A 21,615-nucleotide genomic window follows, 5' to 3' on the forward strand; every position below is an offset into this window, starting at 1 on the left:
TAATTTCATCTCATTTGAGAATAGTGTTCTTTTTTATTAGATAACTTATTAAAAATGTACAAATGACTATTTTTTCTTTTTTAATTACAGTTGAGATTCAATATTTTATATTAGTTGCAGGTGTATAGCATAGTGGTTAGACATTTATGTAATTTATGAAGTTATCCCCCCCGGTAAGTCTAATATCCATCTGGCACAATACATAGTTATTACAGTATTAGTGTACTGTATTCCCTGTGCTGTACTTTACATCCTCATGGCTGTCTTTTTATTATTGAAAAGTTTCAGTGGTTGCACTTGTTATTTTTTCTGTAAGGTTGAACTTTATTATATGATCCTGGAGCGTTTGGGAAAGTACCAGGAAGCCTTAGATGTCATCAGAGGAAAATTAGGAGGTAATTTTGAAAGTTTTAAAGTATTTTTTCCTGTTTAAACTTGAAAAATGTTTACTGTGGAAAATTTCTTCTCATACAGAAACAGAAAGATATAAAGACACAAAAAAGTCACTTGTGATCATTTTATGTTCTTCCAGACTTTTCTGTGTTGTACATTTATTTATTTATTTTTAAAGTATATTTTTAATTGAATTTATTGGGGTGACATTGGTTAATAAAATATTTAGATTTCAGGTGTATAGTTTTATAATACATAATCTCTGTTTTGTATTGTGTGATCTCCACCCCAAGTCAAGTCTCCTTCCATCTCCATTTATCCCTCTTTTATCCTCTTCTACCTTCCCCCACCCCCCTTTTCCTCTGGTAATCACCATACTGTTGTCTGTGTCTGTGAGTGTTTTTGTTTATTTGTTTTAAAAAAACGATGTTAGAGAAACACTTTGGGGAATGAATTGGCAACCCAGGTATGTGCCTTGACCAGGAGTTGAATCTTTTCATTTACAGGACAATTCTCCAACCTACTGAGCCACCTGGTCAGGGAGTGACAAAGATTTTTGGTTCCTATTTAAACATGTGTGATGATTTCCTTAGGAGAAATTCTTAGAAATGCAGTTATTGCCTCAGTAAACCTGGCTGGTTTTTTTTTGTTTGTTTGTTTTAAAATATATTTTAATTGATTTCAGGGAGGGAGGGAGACAACCCCTACTGGGGATCGAGCCTGTAATCTGGGCATGTGCCCTGACTGGGAATCGAACCCTGACCTAGTTCATAGGTCGACACACAACCACTGAGCCACACTGGCAGGGCTAAACCTGGTTTTTTAATTGTGCTTTTAGAGTCTTTGGGATTAACTAAACTATAGATGAATAACGTCAGTTCTCTCATTTGGTAGTCATTAAAAATCTTTGTTTCATGCAAATATGTAATATCTTTTATTAGACTGTAGTCATAAAACTGTTACACTAAATGATAGTTAACTACTTTAGTTATATAAAATGTAGCAGGAGTGTGTGTGTGTGTGTGTGTGTGTGTGTGTGTGTAACATTACTTAACTCTCTTAACTTCAGCCTCCTTGCAGATGAGTACAAGTCAGCTTTTCTGTTTCTATTCATCTAGATTGTATTTCTGCATGTAGTTTAAATTTAGATTCTCTATAGGAAATTCATAATAATTGTCAGTATCCTTAATCTGCTAATCTGTTAGAAAGGACAGGGCAAATTTAATTTGGTCAGAAATACAGTTGTAGTTTTCCTCCTGTCAGCTGTTGGAGTTTGATTCATCTTTATTCATTTTTTATCTTTCTCCTAACATCTCTGTCACCTTGCTCATTCCATTCCAGTCTAAGCTTATTCAGTGTTTTGGAACTGTATGGATGGGAAATCTGTCTGTGGACTAAATATATCAGTCCCTAGATTCCATTGGGGCTTTATACGTGTATCCCATATACTAGAGCCTCAACTCAATACATTCTGGATCCTTGTCTTTTATTATTTATTTATTTATTTATTTATTTATTTATTTATTTATTTCCTTGTCTTTTACAGAAAAAAAAATATTGTAAAAGTTTACTATCAGAAATGTACTTTTTTTCCTCTTCAGTAAAATATTTTTTAATAAGATAATAGTTTGTATCTAATGGTGCCTCCGTTTTCTGAAAGAGGGAAAATGTGCTATTTTCCTTTTTCTGTTTGGACTTTATTTTGGTTTCTGAACAGAAATGAAACTAGCTTATCAATATTATAACTTTTAATTGTAGATAAGTTGACTAGTGAGATTCAGAGTCGGGAAAATAAATGCATGGCTATGTACAAGAAGCTGAGCAGGTGGCCAGAGTGCAATGCCCTTTCCCGGCGCCTCTTATTGAAAAAGTGAGTAGATGCTTCTTTTTGGACTATATGACTAGAATGCGGTTTTCAGGTGTCATTATTGATGTGTTTTGTCTATGTCTTTTGAGATTTTTGGGCATAAAGTATGTCCCAAAAACTTTAAAATAAAATAAAAAGTTTTTGATGAACTATCATCTTTTAGTAAAGAGTTATTAGGTCTTTAAAATGAACACTGCAAATCATTTGTCAAATTTAATATTAGCCTAACCTTCTTCCCTTCTCCCCCATTTAGGAAGTGCTAATGTGGGGAGTTTTCTGTTAAGAATATTAATTTTCTAGATCTGGTCATTTTATTGAAGGAAAGAGTAGTATCTGAAAAGTTTTTTTACTTTTTTTTTAATGCATCCATTTTATTTATTTTTTTAATATATTTTATTGATTTTTTTACAGAGAGGAAGGGAGAGGGAGAGAGAGTTAGAAACATCGACAAGAGAGAAACATCAATCAGCTGCCTCCTGCACACCCCCTACTGGGGGTGTGCCCGCAACCAAGGTACATGCCCTTGACCGGAATCGAACCTGGGACCCTTGAGTCCGCAGGCCAATGCTCTATCCACTGAGCCAAACCGGTTAGGGCAAGTTGTTTTAATTTTTTTTTTTTTTAAATATATTTTATTGATATTTCACAGAGAGGAAGGGAGAGGGATAGAGAGCTAGAAACATCGATGAGAGAGAGACATCGATCAGCTGCCTCCTGCACACCCCCCACTGGGGATGTGCCCGCAACCAAGGTACATGCCCTTGACCGGAATCGAACCCGGGACCCTTCAGTCCACAGGCCGACGCTCTATCCACTGAGCCAAACCGGTTTTGGCAAGTTGTTTTACTTTTAAAATGCCTCTGGAGTGCTGTGATTTTGGGGCTGTGGAGGAAACCCAGAGGAAAGGGTGGGCTTCTAGTAAGGACTAAAATATAACTTAGAAATAAGTTGAATATCATGATTCCTAAGGCAGATTTGTCACAACTTGTGTTTAATCCTGTGTGTACCATTCAATCTGATTTTTAGCTCAGATGACTGGCAGTTCTATCTGACTTATTTCGATTCTGTCTTTCGACTGATTGAAGAGGCCTGGACTCCTCCTGCTGAAGGTGAACAGTAAGTTGTCTTCTTTACTGAATTATAGTGGCACTGTTTTTGTTGTTGTTGCTTTGTTTTGCTATTTTTTGCTTTTATTTTACAATGGCACTTTTAAGTATATTGTAGCAAAAACATTTCATTGTAAGCCTAATTGAATTCTCTTTTCCTGTCTCAATAATTTTATCACTTGCAAAGTAGGATTTTTTTCTCCATTTTTTAAAATTATAAAGTAAAAAAATGTTTAAAAAATATATTTGTATTGATTTCAGAGAGGGAAGGAGAGGGATATTGAGATAGAAACATCAATGATGAGAGAGAATCATTGATCGGCTGCCTCCTGCACGTCCCTTACTGGGGATTGAGCTCGCAACCTGGGCATATGCCCTTTACCAGAATCGAACCTGGGACCCTTCAGTCCGCAGGCCTACACTCTATCCACTGAGCCAAACCAGCTAGGGCTAAAGTAAAACTTATTGCAAAAATTATCCTTTTTTTAAAATTAAAAAAGAGGTAGAGTTGGTTAATCACTCAGTAGTAATCAAATGCCACAATTGGAGTAATCATATGCCATATTATCTGCCAGAATATGCTTACAGCTCTTTTATTCTCTTTGTATCCTATATAATTAAAGGATAATATGCATATTGTTCCCTCCACCCGGAGTTTGACCCAAATTCAACCAGGGGTGGGGGCCGGCCCGCCAACTGCCCGGGACCCCTTCCCCAGGTCGGCCCTGCCCCTGATCGGCCCCCTGATCAGCCCCCCAACCCTTGTTTGCGTGTGGGGTCGGCCAGCCAACCTCCCATGTCCCCTACCCCAAGCCAGCCCACCCCATCGGCCCCGATTGGGGCGGGGCAGCCAGACCCCACCGGGCCTCTAGTTGTTTTATAATTATCAAAATGCTTTGTTTTATTTTTTTATATGTTTCTTCAAATCAGTGTGGCTTTAACTTTTGGAATGGACAGTAGAGGCACAAAAATATATTTTTCGTGTGTTTATACCCAGCTCTTTAGAAGGAGAAGTACATTATTCTGCAGAAGAAGCTGTGAAGTTTATAGAAGGTCGGATAACAGAAGAATCTAAAAGTTCTCGCCATCTTCGAGGACCACATCTAGCTAAACTGGAGCTGATTAGACGTTTACGACGTCAAGGTTTTAATGATGAGTACAAACTAGGTAAGAAACTGTAGTGATATTTGGGAACCCTGGAGAAGGTACAGGGAAGCCCTTAATACCCAAGTGCAGTATTCATTTGAAGCCTACAATAACAGAGTCATGTGTAGGAAGCAAATGTCTCCATAACCTGAAAATATTTACTAATGAATGGATCACTTACAAAATTAGCTCTCAATCTCTCCCTTATCCATCAGAGTCTTTGTCAGACATTTTCTTTTTGCTGATCAATAATAATATCAAAATCAATTTCAAAGTAAAATAGCCAGTTTCATAAAAGTTTCAGAATTTCTTGAAGTGTATGAAAGTTTTATTGAAAATCTGCTCCCAGCACTTACATTGATGAAAGACTGTCTAGCAGAGTTATGGCAATTAACGAAGATAAAGTTTATAAGGATAATGACATGTGGGAGAAAATAACTGTTTGGCTAGTGAAGCATTAAGAGAGGCCTTCAGGAACTTTGATGAAGCATTTAGGTGTTTTTATAAAATGAATGTTTTAGCTTATTGCACAAGAAGTGAAGGGTGTCATATTGTGTTAGTTTATAATTTTGTTGGAAAAATGGCATTCCTTCTCCCCCAAAACAGTAATTCTTTGTTAATACTAAGTGTTAGCTTATAATAATAATGCCCTAAATTTTGTTATGTTTAAGATAATAAGCTTTTAAAACTTTTCAATTTTATTTTTTTAAGATAAAGCTCCAAAGAAATCTTTTTCCTCCATTCATTGTTATGGAAATCTTGTTCTCAGTGGAAGTTTATAAAGTTTAAGAGGGATTTTTTTAGGGACCAGTTGTCCTGGGATGATGAACACTTCTAATATCTTTGTCCTAGAATATCTTTGTTCATTTTAATCATCTAATTAATGTTCTTTGTAGCTCCTTCTAAAATGAACTGTGAACTTCTCTCTGTCATTCCCTCTGTAGATTACTCACAATCAATTTTGAATTCCATGTTAACTTCTTTCTTGGGTCTACCTCAATAATCTGTGTATGTTAGTTCCAGAATTGCAAATGAAAATTTTCTCATGACCTTTAGTAAAATATTATTAAAATAGATTCCAGATAATTGTTTTCTCTACAAAGCTGGATATAAAAGTTTTTGGCTCTGCTTTGACACTTAATATATTTATCTTCTATCTTTCTCTTCCTTATTGCCAGCCCACATCTTACAAATTAGTGAATTTGTGTAGTCTCCACAATTAAAAAAAACTTTTTTTTTTTTTTTTTTTTTTTTTTTTACCAGACCAGTGAGTGATTCTCAGTCTCTTTGGGATCACAGAGTCCTGTGAAAATCTGGTTAGAGGGAGCTCTGTTCCCAGAGACATGTGAATAGGAAGCGGGACCTAAACTCTTACAGAACTCCGTGGTTAGAATCTCCGCTTCTTAAATCTAGTTCAATTTGAGAACATTTTATTTTTATTTTTTGTTTTTAATTTGAGGAAAAAATAAAATGAACTGGTAGCTTTCTGCATTTCCAGGTTTAAATTTTTTAATAGTGGGTGATCTTGCTGGAGTTATTGGCTTGTGGTTCTTCCCATTTATTTTCTCTTCTGTTGGTGTGGCTATTAACCAACATTACCTTTCATTTAATTAACATTTATTTGATACTTCTGCAGTAGTTCAGGAATTGTTGTAGAGAGAAGCATGTTTGTTTAATGTTTGCATGTAAACTTAACTCATTAAAATTTAATGAAAACTTTTTAATTGAATGAAAAGCTTCACATTTCCTAAGTGTATTAATAGGTAAACTGAATGTAAAATTCTACTCCTTTTAAAAGTATTTTTATTTTTAACTACTCAAGCCACTTCCAGCCCTCATTGTCATTCTCATTCACACTTAATCAAGCATTCAAACAAAATTTTAATTTAATGAAATAAAGATTTTTCAAATCAGACCTTTACTTAAATTAGAAATTTCTTCAGTCCATAAATTATTTATTTATTTATTTATTTATTTATTTATTTTTTTAAATATATTTTATTGATTTTTTACAGAGAGGAAGGGAGAGGGATAGAGAGTTAGAAACATCGATGAGAGAGAAACATCCATCAGCTGCCTCCTGCACACCCCCTACTGGGGATGTGCCCGCAACCAAGGTACATGCCCTTGACCGGAATCGAACCTGGGACCCTTCAGTCCGCAGGCCGACGCTCTATCCACTGAGCCAAACCGGTTTCGGCAATTTATTTATTTTTTTAAAAAATATATTTTATTGATATTTCACAGAGAGTAAGGTAGAGGGATAGAGAGCTAGAAACATCGATGAGAGAGAAATATCGATCAGCTGCCTCCTGCACACCTCCCACTGGGGATGTGCCCGCAACCAAGGTACATGCCCTTGACCGGATCGAACCCGGGACCCTTCAGTCCGCAGGCTGACGCTCTATCCACTGAGCCAAACCGGTTTCGACAGTCCATGAATAATTTAGTGGTTTTTATTTTTCTCTCTTAGGTGACCCAGAAGAATTAATGTTTCAGTATTTTAAAAAGTTTGGGGATAAACCTTGCTGTTTTACAGACCTCAAGGTGTTTGTTGATCTCTTGCCTGCTGCACAGTGTACAAAAGTAAGTACTATTTGGAATTCTGTTGGGTGCCTGTATTTGTTGTAACTAGGTTAAGTGTTTGGGCTTCCTTTCTAAAATGTGAGAGAGTGGTGAACATGAGATATCAAGATAACTGCTCTATCAAGCCAAGTACTCTAGGGGCTATCAGATTAAAGGCATGATTTCTTGTTAAGTTAAGCCACAATGAGAATAAGCCCTTTGTAGATAGATTCTCCTTTTTTGTTTTTATGTGTGTGTTTTTGAGATAATTGTAAATTTATATGCAGTTAAAAGAGAAACAATGCAGAGAACACTGTATACCCATCACCCATTTTGCTCTAATGCTAACATAGTGCATAATTATAGCATAATTAGGAAATTGATATTGATACAATCCACTGACCTTATTCGAATTTCCCCAGTTTCGTATGCATTCATTTGTGAGTGTGGTGTTTTTTTGTTTGTTTATTTTTATTGATTTCAGAGAGGAAGGATAGAGGGAGAGAGAGAGATAGAAACATCAATGATGAAAGAGAATCATTGATCGGTTGCCTCCTGCATGCCCCCTACATGTGCCCTTGACTGGAATCGAACCTGGGACCCTTCAGTCCACAGGCCGACGCTCTGTCCATTGACAAAACCAGCTGCGGCTGTTTTTGTGTTTTTAGTACAGTATGTAATACACGTGGATTATGTGACCACCACCACCATCAAGATACAGAGCAGTTCACTACTAGGATCCCATGTGCTACTCTTTTTTACCCCCAGACACCTCCCTGAACCTCCCCCTTTCCTCACCCCTACCCTCTGGCAACAACTAATGTTTTCTATTTCTACAATTTTGTCATTTTAAGAATTTGATATAATGGAATCATATTATGTATAACCTTTTGAGATTGGCTTTTTTCACTCAGCATAATACCCTGGAGATTCATGCATTTGTTACATGTATCAGTAGTTCATTCTTTTTTATTGTAGAATAGTATTCCATGTTACTTACTTTCTCATATTTGAAAGCTCTCTTGTAGGAAAGGGATGAGAACCAGGACCAAACCTTTCTCTTCCACTCAACCAGCAAATTGTTACAGGGAATTCAGAATTTATTGAGAAAAAGATCTTGTTAATGGCCAGAATTCTCTAAAAATAGTGTTTGAGTTTCATGTTACTGAAGGGATTTAAGCAGACTATGGAACCAGGTGGGAGAGATTCATTCAGTGTTTGTAGCACTTAACTATGCTAAGGGCTAAGGTAGGGAACAACTGATCATGTCTTATAGTGCTTACCATCTTGTAAGTTGAAGCATCAAATGATGGGGATGCAGAGGAACACTTATATTGTCATCAACTGAGATTCATAAAGGTTTGCCAGTACGAATCTGGTACCAGCCCCTTGGCTTTGCTGGTATGTTTGAAAACCCTAGGTCATCTCACGGGATCCCATCATAGTGATATAGTGAGAGGAACCCTCTAGAAATGCTGGAATACTAGCAATGATAAGGTAGTCATTGTTCTGTGACACAAAGGATTTAAAGCTGCTGCAATGAGTTGTGTAGTTCTATGTAAATTTTTCATTGAGAGGGGTAATTTTGCTGCCACAACCATTTAAATGTGGGATTCTGCTGCTCAGCAGTTTGTAAGAGGATTGGAAACTGCCCTGTAAGGTTCAAACTGAGAACTGTTGTTCCAATGAATTAGGAGCCAAATTCTTTTAAAATGGGACTAACCTCTAATTGAAGAAAATAAAATAGCATAGAGTCAAAGTTGTTAGGATGTCTAATATATTTCATTATTTTATTCAATTTTATTGCTCATAATTATATTCACATACATAATCTATGCAGTGGTTTTCAACCTTTCTAATGCCACGACCCTTTAATACAGTTCCTCATGTTGTGGTGACCCCCAACCATAAAATTATTTTCGTTGCTACTTCATAACTGTAATTTTGCTACTGGTAATGAATCGTAATGTAAATATCTGTGTTTTGTGATGATCTAAGGCGACCCACAGGTTGAGAACCACTAGCAGGGTTGCCTAAGATCATCGGAAAACACAGATGTTTACATTACGATTCATAACAGTAGCAAAATTACAGTTATGAAGTAGCAACGAAAATAATTTTATGGTTGGGGGTCACCACAACATGAGGAACTGTATTAAAGGGTCGCGGCATTAGAAAGGTTGAGAACCACTGTACTAGAGGCCTGGTGCATGAAATTCTTGCACTGGGTGGAGGTGGGGAGTCCCTCAGCCCGGCCTGCGCCCTCTTGCAGTCTGGGAGCCCTTGGGGGATGTCTGACTGCCAGCAGGGAGCGGGCCTAAGCCAGCAGTCGGACATCCTTAGCGCTGCCATGGAGGTGGGAGAGGCTCCCACCTCTGCCACTGTGCTCGCCAGCTGTGAGCCTGGCTTCTGGCTGAGTGGCACTCCCCTTGTGGGAGCGCACTGACCACCAGGGGCCAGCTCCTGCGTTGAGCGTCTACCCCCTGGTGGTCAGTGCGTGTCATAGCGACCGGTTGTTCTGCTGTTCAGTTGATTTGCATATTAGCCTTTTATTATATAGGATAAAAGCCAAGCGACTGGAACGTTGGACTGACTGGAACGACCAGTTGCTATGACATGCACTGCAGTGGCCAACCTACCTGATTGGGGCCCCCTCCCCCCAACCTCTCGTGGTCCCTCTCCCCGGCTAGTCTCGTCCCCGATCATCCCCCCCCCCATTGGGGGTGGGGCCGGCCAATCTCACACATCCCCTTCCCCCTGCTGCCCGGCCCGATGAGCCCCCATCATGGCAGGCTGGCCAGACCCCACCCATGCACGAATTTGTGCACCGGGCCTCTAGTCTGTATATAGCTTTATAGGTGTGGGGTGTACATTATATTTAAATATATAATTATTTAGATACCTGATAAAATTAAACATTGACTTTAACTTTAAAATATAATTAACACTGTCAACATATCAAATAAAACTATATTTTATTTCATTACTCTAAAATATTGTTTGGTGAATAAAAATGGTATAGTAAAGGGGTTTTAATTTTTATTTTTTCTTGATTGATGTCTTTTTCTAGATCATTTCAGAATTTTTTATTATTTTTTTTATTTTTTTATTTTTTATTTTTTTATTTTTTTTATAAATAATTTTTATTAGTAAGGAAATTTCGCATGAATTGAATTTTTGGTTGTGTGTGCTGTGGGAACTTTTCTTTCTTTCTTTTTTTTTTTTTTTTTAAATATATTTTATTGATTTTTTACAGAGAGGAAGAGAGAGGGATAGAGAGTTAGAAACATCGATGGGAGAGAGACATCGATCAGCTGCCTCCTGCACGCCCCCTACTGGGGATGTGCCCGCAACCCAGGTACATGCCCTTGACCGGAATCGAACCTGGGACCCTTCAGTCCGCAGGCCGACGCTCTATCCACTGAGCCAAACCGGTTAGGGCCATTTCAGTATTTTTTAATTATGGCCTACTGAAAACTAGATCTGTTTTGAGACCTGTCCTCCTTTTTTTCCCACTCTGCAGTTTATTAATCAGTTACTTGGAGTTGTTCCTTTGTCGACACCAACAGAGGATAAGCTGGCACTGCCTGCTGACATCAGAGCTCTGCAGCAGCATTTGTGTGTGGTGCAGCTGACGAGGTTACTAGGCTTGTACCACACGATGGATAAAAATCAGAAATTGAGTGTGGTCAGAGAACTGATGTTAAGATACCAGCATGGACTGGAATTTGGTGAGTAACCTTTCAAAATGTGCAGTTGTTCTCTGATAAGCTAAGACTTAGAAATTAGTTTTGTTTTGAATCACTCACAGCATCCTGTTTTAATGAGATTGGCAAAGAGAATATTTTGTCAAGTGGCAAGACTACCCAAGTAATAAAATGCAAAGCCTTTCTAAAGCTTGGAATTTTATTATATTACTATTTTCTTCCACATTTCATTTCTTAAAAATTTAAGTAGAGTCAGCACACAGTGTTAGATAACTTGGAGTTTTAACTAATTATATTGTTCATATTCTTCCCGATATGGTGAGCTCATATGAATTGCATAGTTTATGATAATTGTCACATTTTCTGCTTATATTCCTACACAAGTGAACAAAAAGAATGTTGTAAATTGTGAGGTATTTAGAAGTAGAAGATCTTCAGATTGCTAGGTGTGATAAAATATCTGATTAGATGATATCAGTATTTCTTTAATAGCATTCTAAAAATTTAGGTGAAGTAATGAGCATAACATTACTTTAGTTATACATGGCCTTGGCTTCTGTGCTTCACCTAAAGCCTTTCAAATCTTGCTGCTTTCCCTGTTGGACCATTTTGGATACCACCTCTGTTCTGGAACCCTACTGCTCCAGCTGAGACTAGTCCAGGGGTGGGCAAACTTTTTGACTCGAGGGCCACAATGGGTTCTTAAACTGGACCGGAGGGCCGGAACAAAAGCATGGATGGAGTGTTTGTGTGAACTAATATAAATTCAAAGTAAAGGAGTGGAGGGGAGAGCAAGAGAACCCTCCGCTCTTTCGGCTCCGCGGGCCCGATGGAACAGCCGAACGGGCCGGATTCGGCCTGCGGGCCATAGTTTGCCCACGGCTGGTAGTCTCACCATTTGAATCCTTTGGTTCATGGCTTACATTTTCTTTTGGTATTTACCGTTCTTCTTATTTTCTTTCCCCCCTCTCTTCTTTCCTTCTTCTCACTGTGCCTGCTCTACAAAACTTCTTTGGAGCAGTAATAGTTAAATAAATGTTAAATACAGATGATTTTTTCCCCCCTGTAGGGAAATCCTGTTTGAAAACCGAATTGCAGTTTTCAGACTATTACTGTCTCCTTGCTGTCCATGTGCTTATTGATATATGGAGAGAAACAGGTAAGGAGCAATCGTTTCAGTTTGATATTATTATTTTTTTTAATTGACTATAAATTCATGGACTAATTACATAATCTAAGAATTTGATTTATGCTTTTAGATTTTTCTTCCTTGCCCTTCTCTAGGGTGCTTCTAGAAGAACCTAAGTCTCCATGTATCCCCCTCACTGCAATCAGGAAAATCTTAAATCAGTGGATATCTGTTCTTTTTAAAAATATTTATGAATAGTGAGTAATGACTGTAGAGAACTTATTACAATGCCACAATAATTAAAATACAGAGAAACTGATTCAGAGATGGCTGTATAGGCGCATGGAATGGAATAGCCTCTTTATTCACTTAAAAAAATTATATATAGCAAAATTACCAGTTTCTTTCCATGTTTGCTTTTATACTCTAATTCTAATAAAATTAAGACATTTTTTCTTATAAAAAATTACAGGAAAATGCACTCTTTTTGGAATACAGTTCTGATTAGCCCATTTAAGACAAAAATATAATATATGGTAAAGTATGATTCAGCAAATGGCATTGAGATTGCCTTTTCTTTTTTTTTTTTTTTTAATATATTTTATTGATTTTTTTACAGAGAGGGATAGAGAGCTAGAAACATCGATGAGAGAGAAACATCAATCAGCTGCCTCCTGCACACTCCCTACTGGGGATGTGCCTGCAACCAAGGTACATGCCCTTGACCGGAATCGAACCTGGGACCCTTCAGTCCGCAGGCCGACGCTCTATCCACTGAGCCAAACGGGTCAGGGCCCTTTTCTTTTTTTTAAAAAATATATTTTCATTGATTTCAGAGAGGAAGGGAGAGGGAGAGAAAGATAGAAACATCAATGATGAGAGAAAAATAATTGATCGGCTGCCTCCTGCTGGTGATCGAGCCTGCAACCCGGGTATGTGCCCTTGACCAGAATGGAACCAGGGACTCTTCAGGCCATAGGCCAACACTCTATCACTGAGCCAAACCAGCTAGGGCTGAGATTGCCTTTTCTTCAGATTGCATCCCCCTAACATTCTCTCTTATTAGCAGGATTTTTTAAAAAAAATATATCTTTTATTGATTTCAGATAAGGGAGAAGAGAGATATAGAAACATCAATGATGAGAGAATCATTGATTGGCTGCCTCCTGCATGTCCCCTACTGGGGATCAAGTCCTCAACCTGGGCATGTGCCCTTGACCGGAACCGAATCTGGGACCCTTCAGTCCACACGCTGATGCTCTATCCCCTAAGCCAAACTGGCTAGGACTCTTATTAGCAGTTTTTAGGAAAAAATAACTTCAGATACTTATTGCATATTATTCACCAGAATAAACTATAGAAGAAACAAAGGGCTGGGGAGGGAGTGGTGTGTAAGACAGACACAACCCCTGTCCTCATAGATCATTTCACAAAGTACTCAATTTTGATATTGTTATCCTCATGCTTAAAATTCTCCAGAGGTGCCCTATTTTCCTGAGGATAAAGGCCAACCTTTTCAGGGTAATTTACAATGCCTTTTTAAAATCCAGCTTCTGCTTGCATCTCCAGATTCTTATGTACGTACAGTCTTGAATCTACCTTTTTTTTTTTTTTTTGCTGCTATCACTGAACATCGTATTGCCTCTCTTAGAAAAAACTTTCTTACCTCCTTCCTCTAACTTCTACTCAAACAGTACTTCTGACAAGCTGGTCTTGATTTCACCCCCTCCCACATTGGATTTCATGCCTCTTCTGAACTTTTTGTAGGACATTATATGTACCCATATGATACTTGTTATACTGTATTATACTGGGATTTAAGATTAAATCATTTTTATTAGAGTATTTTTTATCCGAACCCCAGATTCATGAGGTTGCATAGGGCTGTAAAAGTCACCCTAATGTAAAAATCATTGATGAACTATTTAGCAAATTCATCCCTGCTCCAATACCTTTCCCCACTTACCTCTAACATGCAGTCTTGCTCATACTGACTATGGCTTTGTTAATTTCTTGTTTTTTTGAGCAAAGGTATCTGGCCATCTGACAGTAACAGCTAACATTTTTTGGTCATCAGGCACTTAAAATATTACACATGAATTAGCTAATTTAAACCTCAGAATAATACAGTTAAGGTTATTACAGTTTTATAGATGCGGGAAATACAGGGCAGAGAGAAAGGAGTTAGGTAAGTTGTCCAAAGTCATACAGTACAAGTGCATGGGAAATTGCAGATATTATAAAGATACAAGTTTTTAAAAAAATATATTTTTATTAGTTTCAGAGAGGAAGAGAGAGAGAAAGAGACAGATGAGAGATAGAAACATCAATGATGAGAAAGAATCATTGATTGGCTACCTCCTGCATGCCCCCTTCTGGGGATCAAGCCTACAACCCGGGCATGTGCCCCTGACTGGAATTGAACCCAGGACCCTTCAGTCCGCAGGCTGCCGCTCTGTTCACTGAGCCAAACCAGCTAGGGCCAAGTTGTTTTTTATTAAAGTCAGCGAAAGTGATGTTGAAGTGCTCTAATCATAGGCATAGTCATTATTCATGGAGGATCTGGCGGAAAATTGAAATTTATAGAAAATTGGTAAGAATGTTGAAAGAGACTAATTTGAATATGAAAGGACTTAAGACAGTTGCTTTAGGAAATTGGTGATGCTCTCAAATGTTTTTGCAAAATGGCATATCTTTATAGTTATGCTGCAAAAATAAAAGGGGCAGTGAAGGATGTCATTTTCCCCTCAGTTTTATTGAGATATAATTGATACGTTGATTTGACATATGTATAGATTGTGAAATGATTGCCACAATAAGTTTAGTTAACGTCTATCCCACACAGCTATAAAATTTTTCTTACTATGAGAACTATTAAGTCTACGCTCTTAGCAACTTGCAATATAGTATTAACTATAATTACCATTCTGTACATTATGTCCCCAGAACTTATGTCATTTTGTTATATTATAAAATTTTGTTAGGAAAATTTTGTCCCTCAAAAAGACCTCATCAGTCTTTGATGCTCTTTTTTTTTTTTTTTTTTTTAAATATATTTTATTGATGTTTTTACAGAGAGGAAGGGAGAGGGAGAGAGAGTTAGAAACATTGATGAGAGAGAAACATCAATCAGCTGCCTCCTGCCCACCCCCCACTGGGGATGTGCCCACAACCAAGGTACATGCCCTTGACTGGAATCGAACCTGGGACCCTTGAGTCCGCAGGCCGACACTCTATCCACTGAGCCAAACCGGTCAGGGCTTTGATGCTCTTTTTGATTTAGTAAGAATTTGTGTGGAGTTGTAGTTATATGCTAAAATTTGCAAAATAAAATGATACATGTTTTCATAATATTTGGTTCATTAGTTCCGAAAGAAGTATGAATTAAACCTTTTTTTTTCTCTTTGAAATTTTGTTTCTATTTTAAAGAGATCTTTAAGAAGATTTGTGTTTTTTCTGATACTAGTTATCCTTGAGCAACTAGAATTTCTTAAAATTTTCTGTTCTCTGTAATTGTTCAACTCTCTTTTTTATTAGAATAATTATATATATGTGTATATATATACACACACACTAATAAAAAAGATGCAAATTGACCATACCTTCATGACACCCACCAGCCAATCAGGAGTGAGTATGCAAATTAACCCAACAAAGATGGAAGGTTATTTTGCATATGCGAGCGCTGAGCGTTCAGGGGGCGGAGCGGGACGCTTGCATTGTTGCCATGGTAATGATGCAGGCATTCCACACAGCCCCATCAGTTCCAGGCCTCTGGGCAGCATGGGATGGTGGAAAGGCGGCTCCAGGCCAGAGTGAAGGTGATGCTGGCAGCCAGGGGAAGGAAGGCCCATTCTTGCACGAATCTTCGTGCATCGGGCCTCTAGTATATATATATAATTGATTTCAGAGAGGAAGGGAGAGGGAAAGATAGAAACATCAATGATGCAAATCATGGTTCGGCTGCCTTCTGCACAACCCTTATTGGGGATTGAGCCTGAAACCCAGGCATGTGCTCTTGACTGGAATCAAATCCGGGATCCTTCAGTCCACAGACTGACGCTCTATCCACTGAGCCAAACCACCTAGGGCTCAACTCTCTTTTTTATTCAGTTCTGAGCCTCTTGAGGCTAGGAACCACCCATGACTCTTTATCTTCAGATCGTATATCTAGTGTTGCTCAAATGTAGGCCAGTGAGTGTTTATAATCATAAGTAAAATTATGATTATAAACACCAGGTAGCAACATGAGAAAACACAATTAAAAGAGCAGAATGCAAAATTGGATACATGCTATGACGACTACTACTGTGTAAAGTAATTATAGTTCAGAAGCATTATATTAAAATGGTAGTTTAAATAGATTATGTGTAGTTCGCATAGTTTGGGTAGGATTATAGATATTTATCTAGAACTTCAGTTTTTTTATTGTTTATTTTTTCTTGGAAAAAAGCATATACAATATAATTTTAAAAGCTTAATAGATAGAGCTTTTACTTTAGCTGTTTTTTTTTGTTTTGTTTGTTTTTTTCCTGATTATAAAAGTAGCATATAAAAATTTTGGAAAGCAATTTATTTTAATCTCACTTTTCCTGCTCCCACAGGCAGTCTAAGATTTTACACATTTCCTTTTTCCTTCCTCTGCATATTTTTTAGACTGAAGATGAACTCTTCATGCTAATTTGAATTTTCTGTATGTGTTTTACTGATAATTATTACAAAAGTATTTACCCTTGTTATTAAAAAGTCTTCGTTAACATCAAATGGCTGTATGATGTTTCCATGGGTGGGTGTTACTGTAATTTATTCAATCACCCCCATTTATTAGTACAATGAATATATATATTTTTAAATATATTTTATTAATTTTTTACAGAGAGGAAGGGAGAGGGATAAAGAGTTAGAAACATCGATGAGAGAGAAACATCGCTCAGCTGCCTCCTGCACACCTCCTACTGGGGATGTGCCTGCAACCAAGGCACATGCCCTTGACCAGAAGTGAGCCTGGGACCCTTCAGTCCGCAGGCCGACGCTCTATCCACTGAGCCAAACCGGTTAGGGCTACAATAAATATTTTTGTAAATAAAGCTTTATCTGCATTTCATGTTATTTCTTTAGATAGATTCTTTTTTTTAGAAAAAAAAAAATATTTTTACTGATTTCAGAGAGAAAAGGAGAGGGAGAGAGAAATAGAAACATCAATGATGAGAGAGAATCATTGATTGGCTACCTCCTGCACCCCACTCTGGAGATCGAGTCTGCAACCTGGGCATGTGCCCTGACTGGGAATCGAACTGTGACCTCTTGGTTCATACTTGGACGCTCACCACTGAGCCATGCAGGCTGGGCTAGGTAGATTTTATTTTTTGTTTTTTAAAAGGATTCCTCTGCTTTTTTAAAAATACATTTTTATTGATTTCAGAGAGGAAGAGAGAGGGAGAGAGAGATAGAAACATCAATTATAAGAGAGAATCATTGATCAGCTGTCTCCTGCATAGCCCCTACTGGGGATCGAGCCAGCAACCCGGACATGTGCCCTTGACTGGAACCGAACCTAGGACTCTTCAGTCCGCAGGCTGACACTCTATCCACGGAACCAAACCGGCGAGGGCTAGGTAGATTCTTAAAAGAGAATTTACTTAATCTTTAATACTACAGTTACATGTGAACTGAGTTTTGGTGGCTCAAAATGTGCATCGCTTTATTTTGATTATGAATGAGCAATTTTTAAAAAAATATTATTTGATATCCTATTGGTTGAGTTACATATACAAGAAAAAAAATGACGTTTAGAGAAAGCATCTGGGTCTTGTAGAGAAAATCCTGAACTGGAAAGGTTGGTGACACCAGTTCTCCTTCAAAGTTCGTCTCTTCTCGGAATCTAGGGTTCTCTGAGATTCCATAACTTCCCTCTAGAAGACCTGGCAGCTTAAAGTTTGGGTCAGTTTTATAGATGCATATTTAAGAATTGAGATAACTATTCAGGGAAATCCCCTGTTTTGCTTACAGGTGTGTATCTAAAATGTATTCTCTGCCATCTAAACTCATTCTTAGAATAATTAGGGGAGGTGATGATGTAAGTTTTTGTTTTTGAGAACCCTATATTTGCTGTCAAGATCTGTGGGTAATGCTATTATATTTTGGTTCCAGGTGACGAGACTGCTGTGTGGCAGGCCCTGACTTTGCTGGAAGAGGGATTAATCCATAGCCCTTCCAATGCTCAATTCAAATTGCTGCTTGTTCGAATCTACTGTATGCTGGGAGCATTTGAACCTGTGTTGGATCTGTACTCCAGCCTTGATGCTAAGCATATCCAGCATGATACCATTGGGTTGGTAGTATATACTCTGAATAATGAGCAGTCAGCTACACCAGTGTGGGGCTCTGATACATGAAACTTGAACATTTTGATTTTAGCAGTAAAGTTGTTCCTGGTATTAAGCTTTTTAGATGAAATAATCACATATCATGACCCATTGTAAGAATTTATATTTGCCAGCATTTTGTAGTAATGTTAAAAATTGCAGTTTAGAAGTGGTAAGAAAGTTTTCATCCACGACAATGCATGGCTATATACTTTGAACCCTTTTTCTTAGCATACATGGTTTTGAAGTCTTTACTTTTGGCTTGGACTTGAGGTTGACACCTGTACTTCATTTGTTGTCCTCAGAGAGTCTTTGAATTTGCGTTGGAACTATTCTTTTTTTTTAATTTTATTTACTTTTATTTTTTTTTAATTGTTTGAAGTATTACAAATAGTAGTACATATGTCTCCTTTTTTTTTTTTCCCCATTGACCTCCCCCCGGACTCCCCTTCCCCCCAGTGGAACTATTCTTTGTGAGGAATTGGGGTATTTTCTCTATTCCCTGTAGACCTGTTTTAGGAAGACAGTATTCTGTTCTTTCATAATCTGTGCTCCATTGATTATCTGAGTATAAGAAAGCATGGCATTGAACTTAGAGCTTCCCCCAAACTGAATTAACTTTGTTCTTTTTAAAAATTTGATTCGGTAAATTAGATTTCTGTTGCAAGATGTTTTAAATTTTCCATATGCTTACTATTTCTCTGCCAAAATAATTTGAAGTATAGTATATGATATTATAGGTGGGTAAGTATAACGTTTTTTTCTCTTTGCTTCCGATCTAGATATCTTTTGACCCGATACGCTGAATCCCTAGGTCAGTATGCTGCTGCATCCCAATCCTGTAACTTCGCACTCAGGTTTTTCCACTCCAACCAGAAAGATGTAAGTGAAAAAAATAATTTTTTTTTATGGTCTTGCCTGCTGAATGCACATGATTCAGAGAGCATCTTCCCCATGTCACAGGTACACTTGTTAGGGTGTACCTTGCTGTATTTGCAAGTGCCTGTATGACATAGCTTACTGGCCAAGGCTGATAGGTATAGGTGAAGTTATTTGTCGTTGATAGAATGGGCTTGTTTAATAGGATCCATACAAAGGTGTTAAAACTGGGTATTAACAGAATAGGAAGTTTTATGCTCTTAGGTTGGTATATTAATCTCTTAGAGATTTTTTCCAAGGGCATGAGATGCCGTGTAAGATTCTGCGATAGCAGCTGCGCTCGGTTACCTTGATTTATTTCTGAAGTCTATAACCACTGTGCTCTTTGTTAACAGTAAATGCACTTACGTTTTCTTAGAATGATAAAATTGACCAATTAAAGGTCATTTCATCAATGAATAAGATAGAGCTTTTATGTGCCATAATGAAAGGATGGGATTTGCACCATATTTTTCATTGCAAGCAGACTTGGTCTCCACTTGTCAGTTAAGCAGTTGTTTTTGTGGAAAAGCCATATATATGGTCTCTACTCAGTCGACCAACTATGCAAAACTACCCAGGAACATGTGTGAAGATAAGGCATGTCTTCTAGGATGGTCACTGCCAACTTGGTTCTCATGTGCTTCTAAGACTCATCGCCTGGAATTGGGCCGTTCCAGATATCTGCCCATAGCTCTCCATTTTCTTCTCTAATAGCAACCAAGAAACTGGGCCAGGAAGCTGGTTTCCGGGGTTCTTCATGACAACACTCATGAGGATTAAAAAAAAAAAAGTGTTTTGCAACTATAACAGCTTTGGCTAATCTATCTGCTAGACCCAGGGCAGGGCTGAAGCATTCCTGAACAATAAAATATAGGTTTGTTGTTCTCAGCTTGTAATAATTATGTCCTGACAAGTTTCAGGGCATGGCCTGAAGGACTGGTGTTCTTCATTTATTGGCTTTTGAGCCCTATTTTCCTCCCCTTTAACCTCTCTCCCCTACAGTGGTTGGTATCTCTGTTCAGATTCCATTTTGTGCCATAGCTCCTGACCAGGGAGAGAGGGAAGTAGGCATCAGCATTTGAACATATTGCTCAGAAGGTACTGGCCTGGCTTAGAGGTCAGGGAGTATCTCTTGGACCTTGGATTTCTAAAATTTCTTAGCACGAGTGGGCAGTTATAAATCTCTTGAGTTTTCACTGTGCATTCAATTATCTGTGCTTTGCCTTCTGTTTTCAAGTAGTTTTACTAACAAGAAAAAACCGTGTTCCTTAAATCTCATTCTGGCTCTCATTTCCATATTTTAAGGAAGAGGTTAATTAAACATTTGATTTACTGAAGAATTCTTTTCAAAGTTTTGTTTCTCAGATAGATTTGAAGTGGGAGTTGGGGTAAATAAGGGGTTAATTTGAGCCTGGTGGCTGGTTTTACTTGTTTCCAGTCATTTAACAATCTTAAAGAGCCATGTTGTTCATGACTTGGCCAACAAAGGTACATTATTTACGCTATAGTTAAGCTTTAATTATTCCCCCACAAAAATTGTGTCTGAAGAGTTGTTTTGAACACACACACCAAATAAAAGTATTGTAGTAGGGAAAGGAGATCCCCAGGAGTGATTAGAGAGGACATTTTGTCCTCAGTGGCTTTTTGTATCTTTGGTGTTTTGCTGATGGCTGTATGTGGCAGGAGTGACAATTCATCTCAATGCTTGTGATGCCGAACCTGATAAAATTATAGTGTTTTATTGATCTGGAACTAGGATGTTCTACTTGACACATTTGTTTTTATTACTACTAACTGGGAAGACAGAAATTACTTAATCATAGATAATCTTTGAGGATTCTGGAGGCAAAAGCAAACACAATATAGCAAGGAAAACACACCTTAAACCTTAGTGCTTAGCCCTAGTCCCAAAATATGAAAATGGAGACTGGTGTGGATGTTTCTTGTAGGAATTTGAGGCTGAGAAAGATCATGGTTGTAGTGTTGGTACTATATGTGTTAAATCTTCTGGTGTAGTATTAGAAATATCTCTCTGGAAACAAAAACTCTATGCTCTATATCCTTTATTCTTGGTAGCTTTTAGTGTCTCCATTTGGTGTTTCCTTGAGTGACTGATGTATTTCAATTCCCAACTAGCTCTTTGAAAGAACACTTTTACTCCTAAATGGAAAGTCTGGTTTTCTGCTTTTGAAGGCTTTGTGCTGTGGAATTGAAAGTTATATTTGGAAGGTCTGCATAGGAATTTTCTCTCTAAGAAGGTCATTGTCTGCTGTCATCATTACTTGGGAATAGATTGTTACAATGTGAGAATTAGTGCTAGATTTTCATATCTTCAAAAGTTACTTATATATTTATACTTTAAAAATTTCCCTTTAAAAGTCTTTATTTTGGATATCCATAGATACTATTATTCAGG

At 37.7% G+C, this 21,615-nt stretch overlaps 1 protein-coding gene across 1 annotated transcript in view; it reads left to right on the plus strand.

Annotated features, from left to right (window-relative positions):
* The window catches only part of NAA25 (N-alpha-acetyltransferase 25, NatB auxiliary subunit), a 63,213-nt gene that overhangs the window by 22,668 nt on the left and 18,930 nt on the right, over positions 1-21,615 (plus strand). The window contains exons 7-15 of the mRNA XM_080649517.1: positions 317-395; positions 2,152-2,263; positions 3,287-3,376; positions 4,364-4,533; positions 6,986-7,098; positions 10,601-10,808; positions 11,854-11,943; positions 18,064-18,244; positions 19,061-19,160. Coding sequence (XP_080505643.1) covers positions 317-395; positions 2,152-2,263; positions 3,287-3,376; positions 4,364-4,533; positions 6,986-7,098; positions 10,601-10,808; positions 11,854-11,943; positions 18,064-18,244; positions 19,061-19,160 — 1,143 coding nt within the window. The remainder of the gene's footprint in view (positions 1-316; positions 396-2,151; positions 2,264-3,286; positions 3,377-4,363; positions 4,534-6,985; positions 7,099-10,600; positions 10,809-11,853; positions 11,944-18,063; positions 18,245-19,060; positions 19,161-21,615) is intronic.

Source organism: Plecotus auritus (assembly GCF_963455305.1).
Source record: "Plecotus auritus genome assembly, chromosome: 13".
Taxonomy (NCBI): Eukaryota; Metazoa; Chordata; class Mammalia; order Chiroptera; family Vespertilionidae; genus Plecotus; species Plecotus auritus.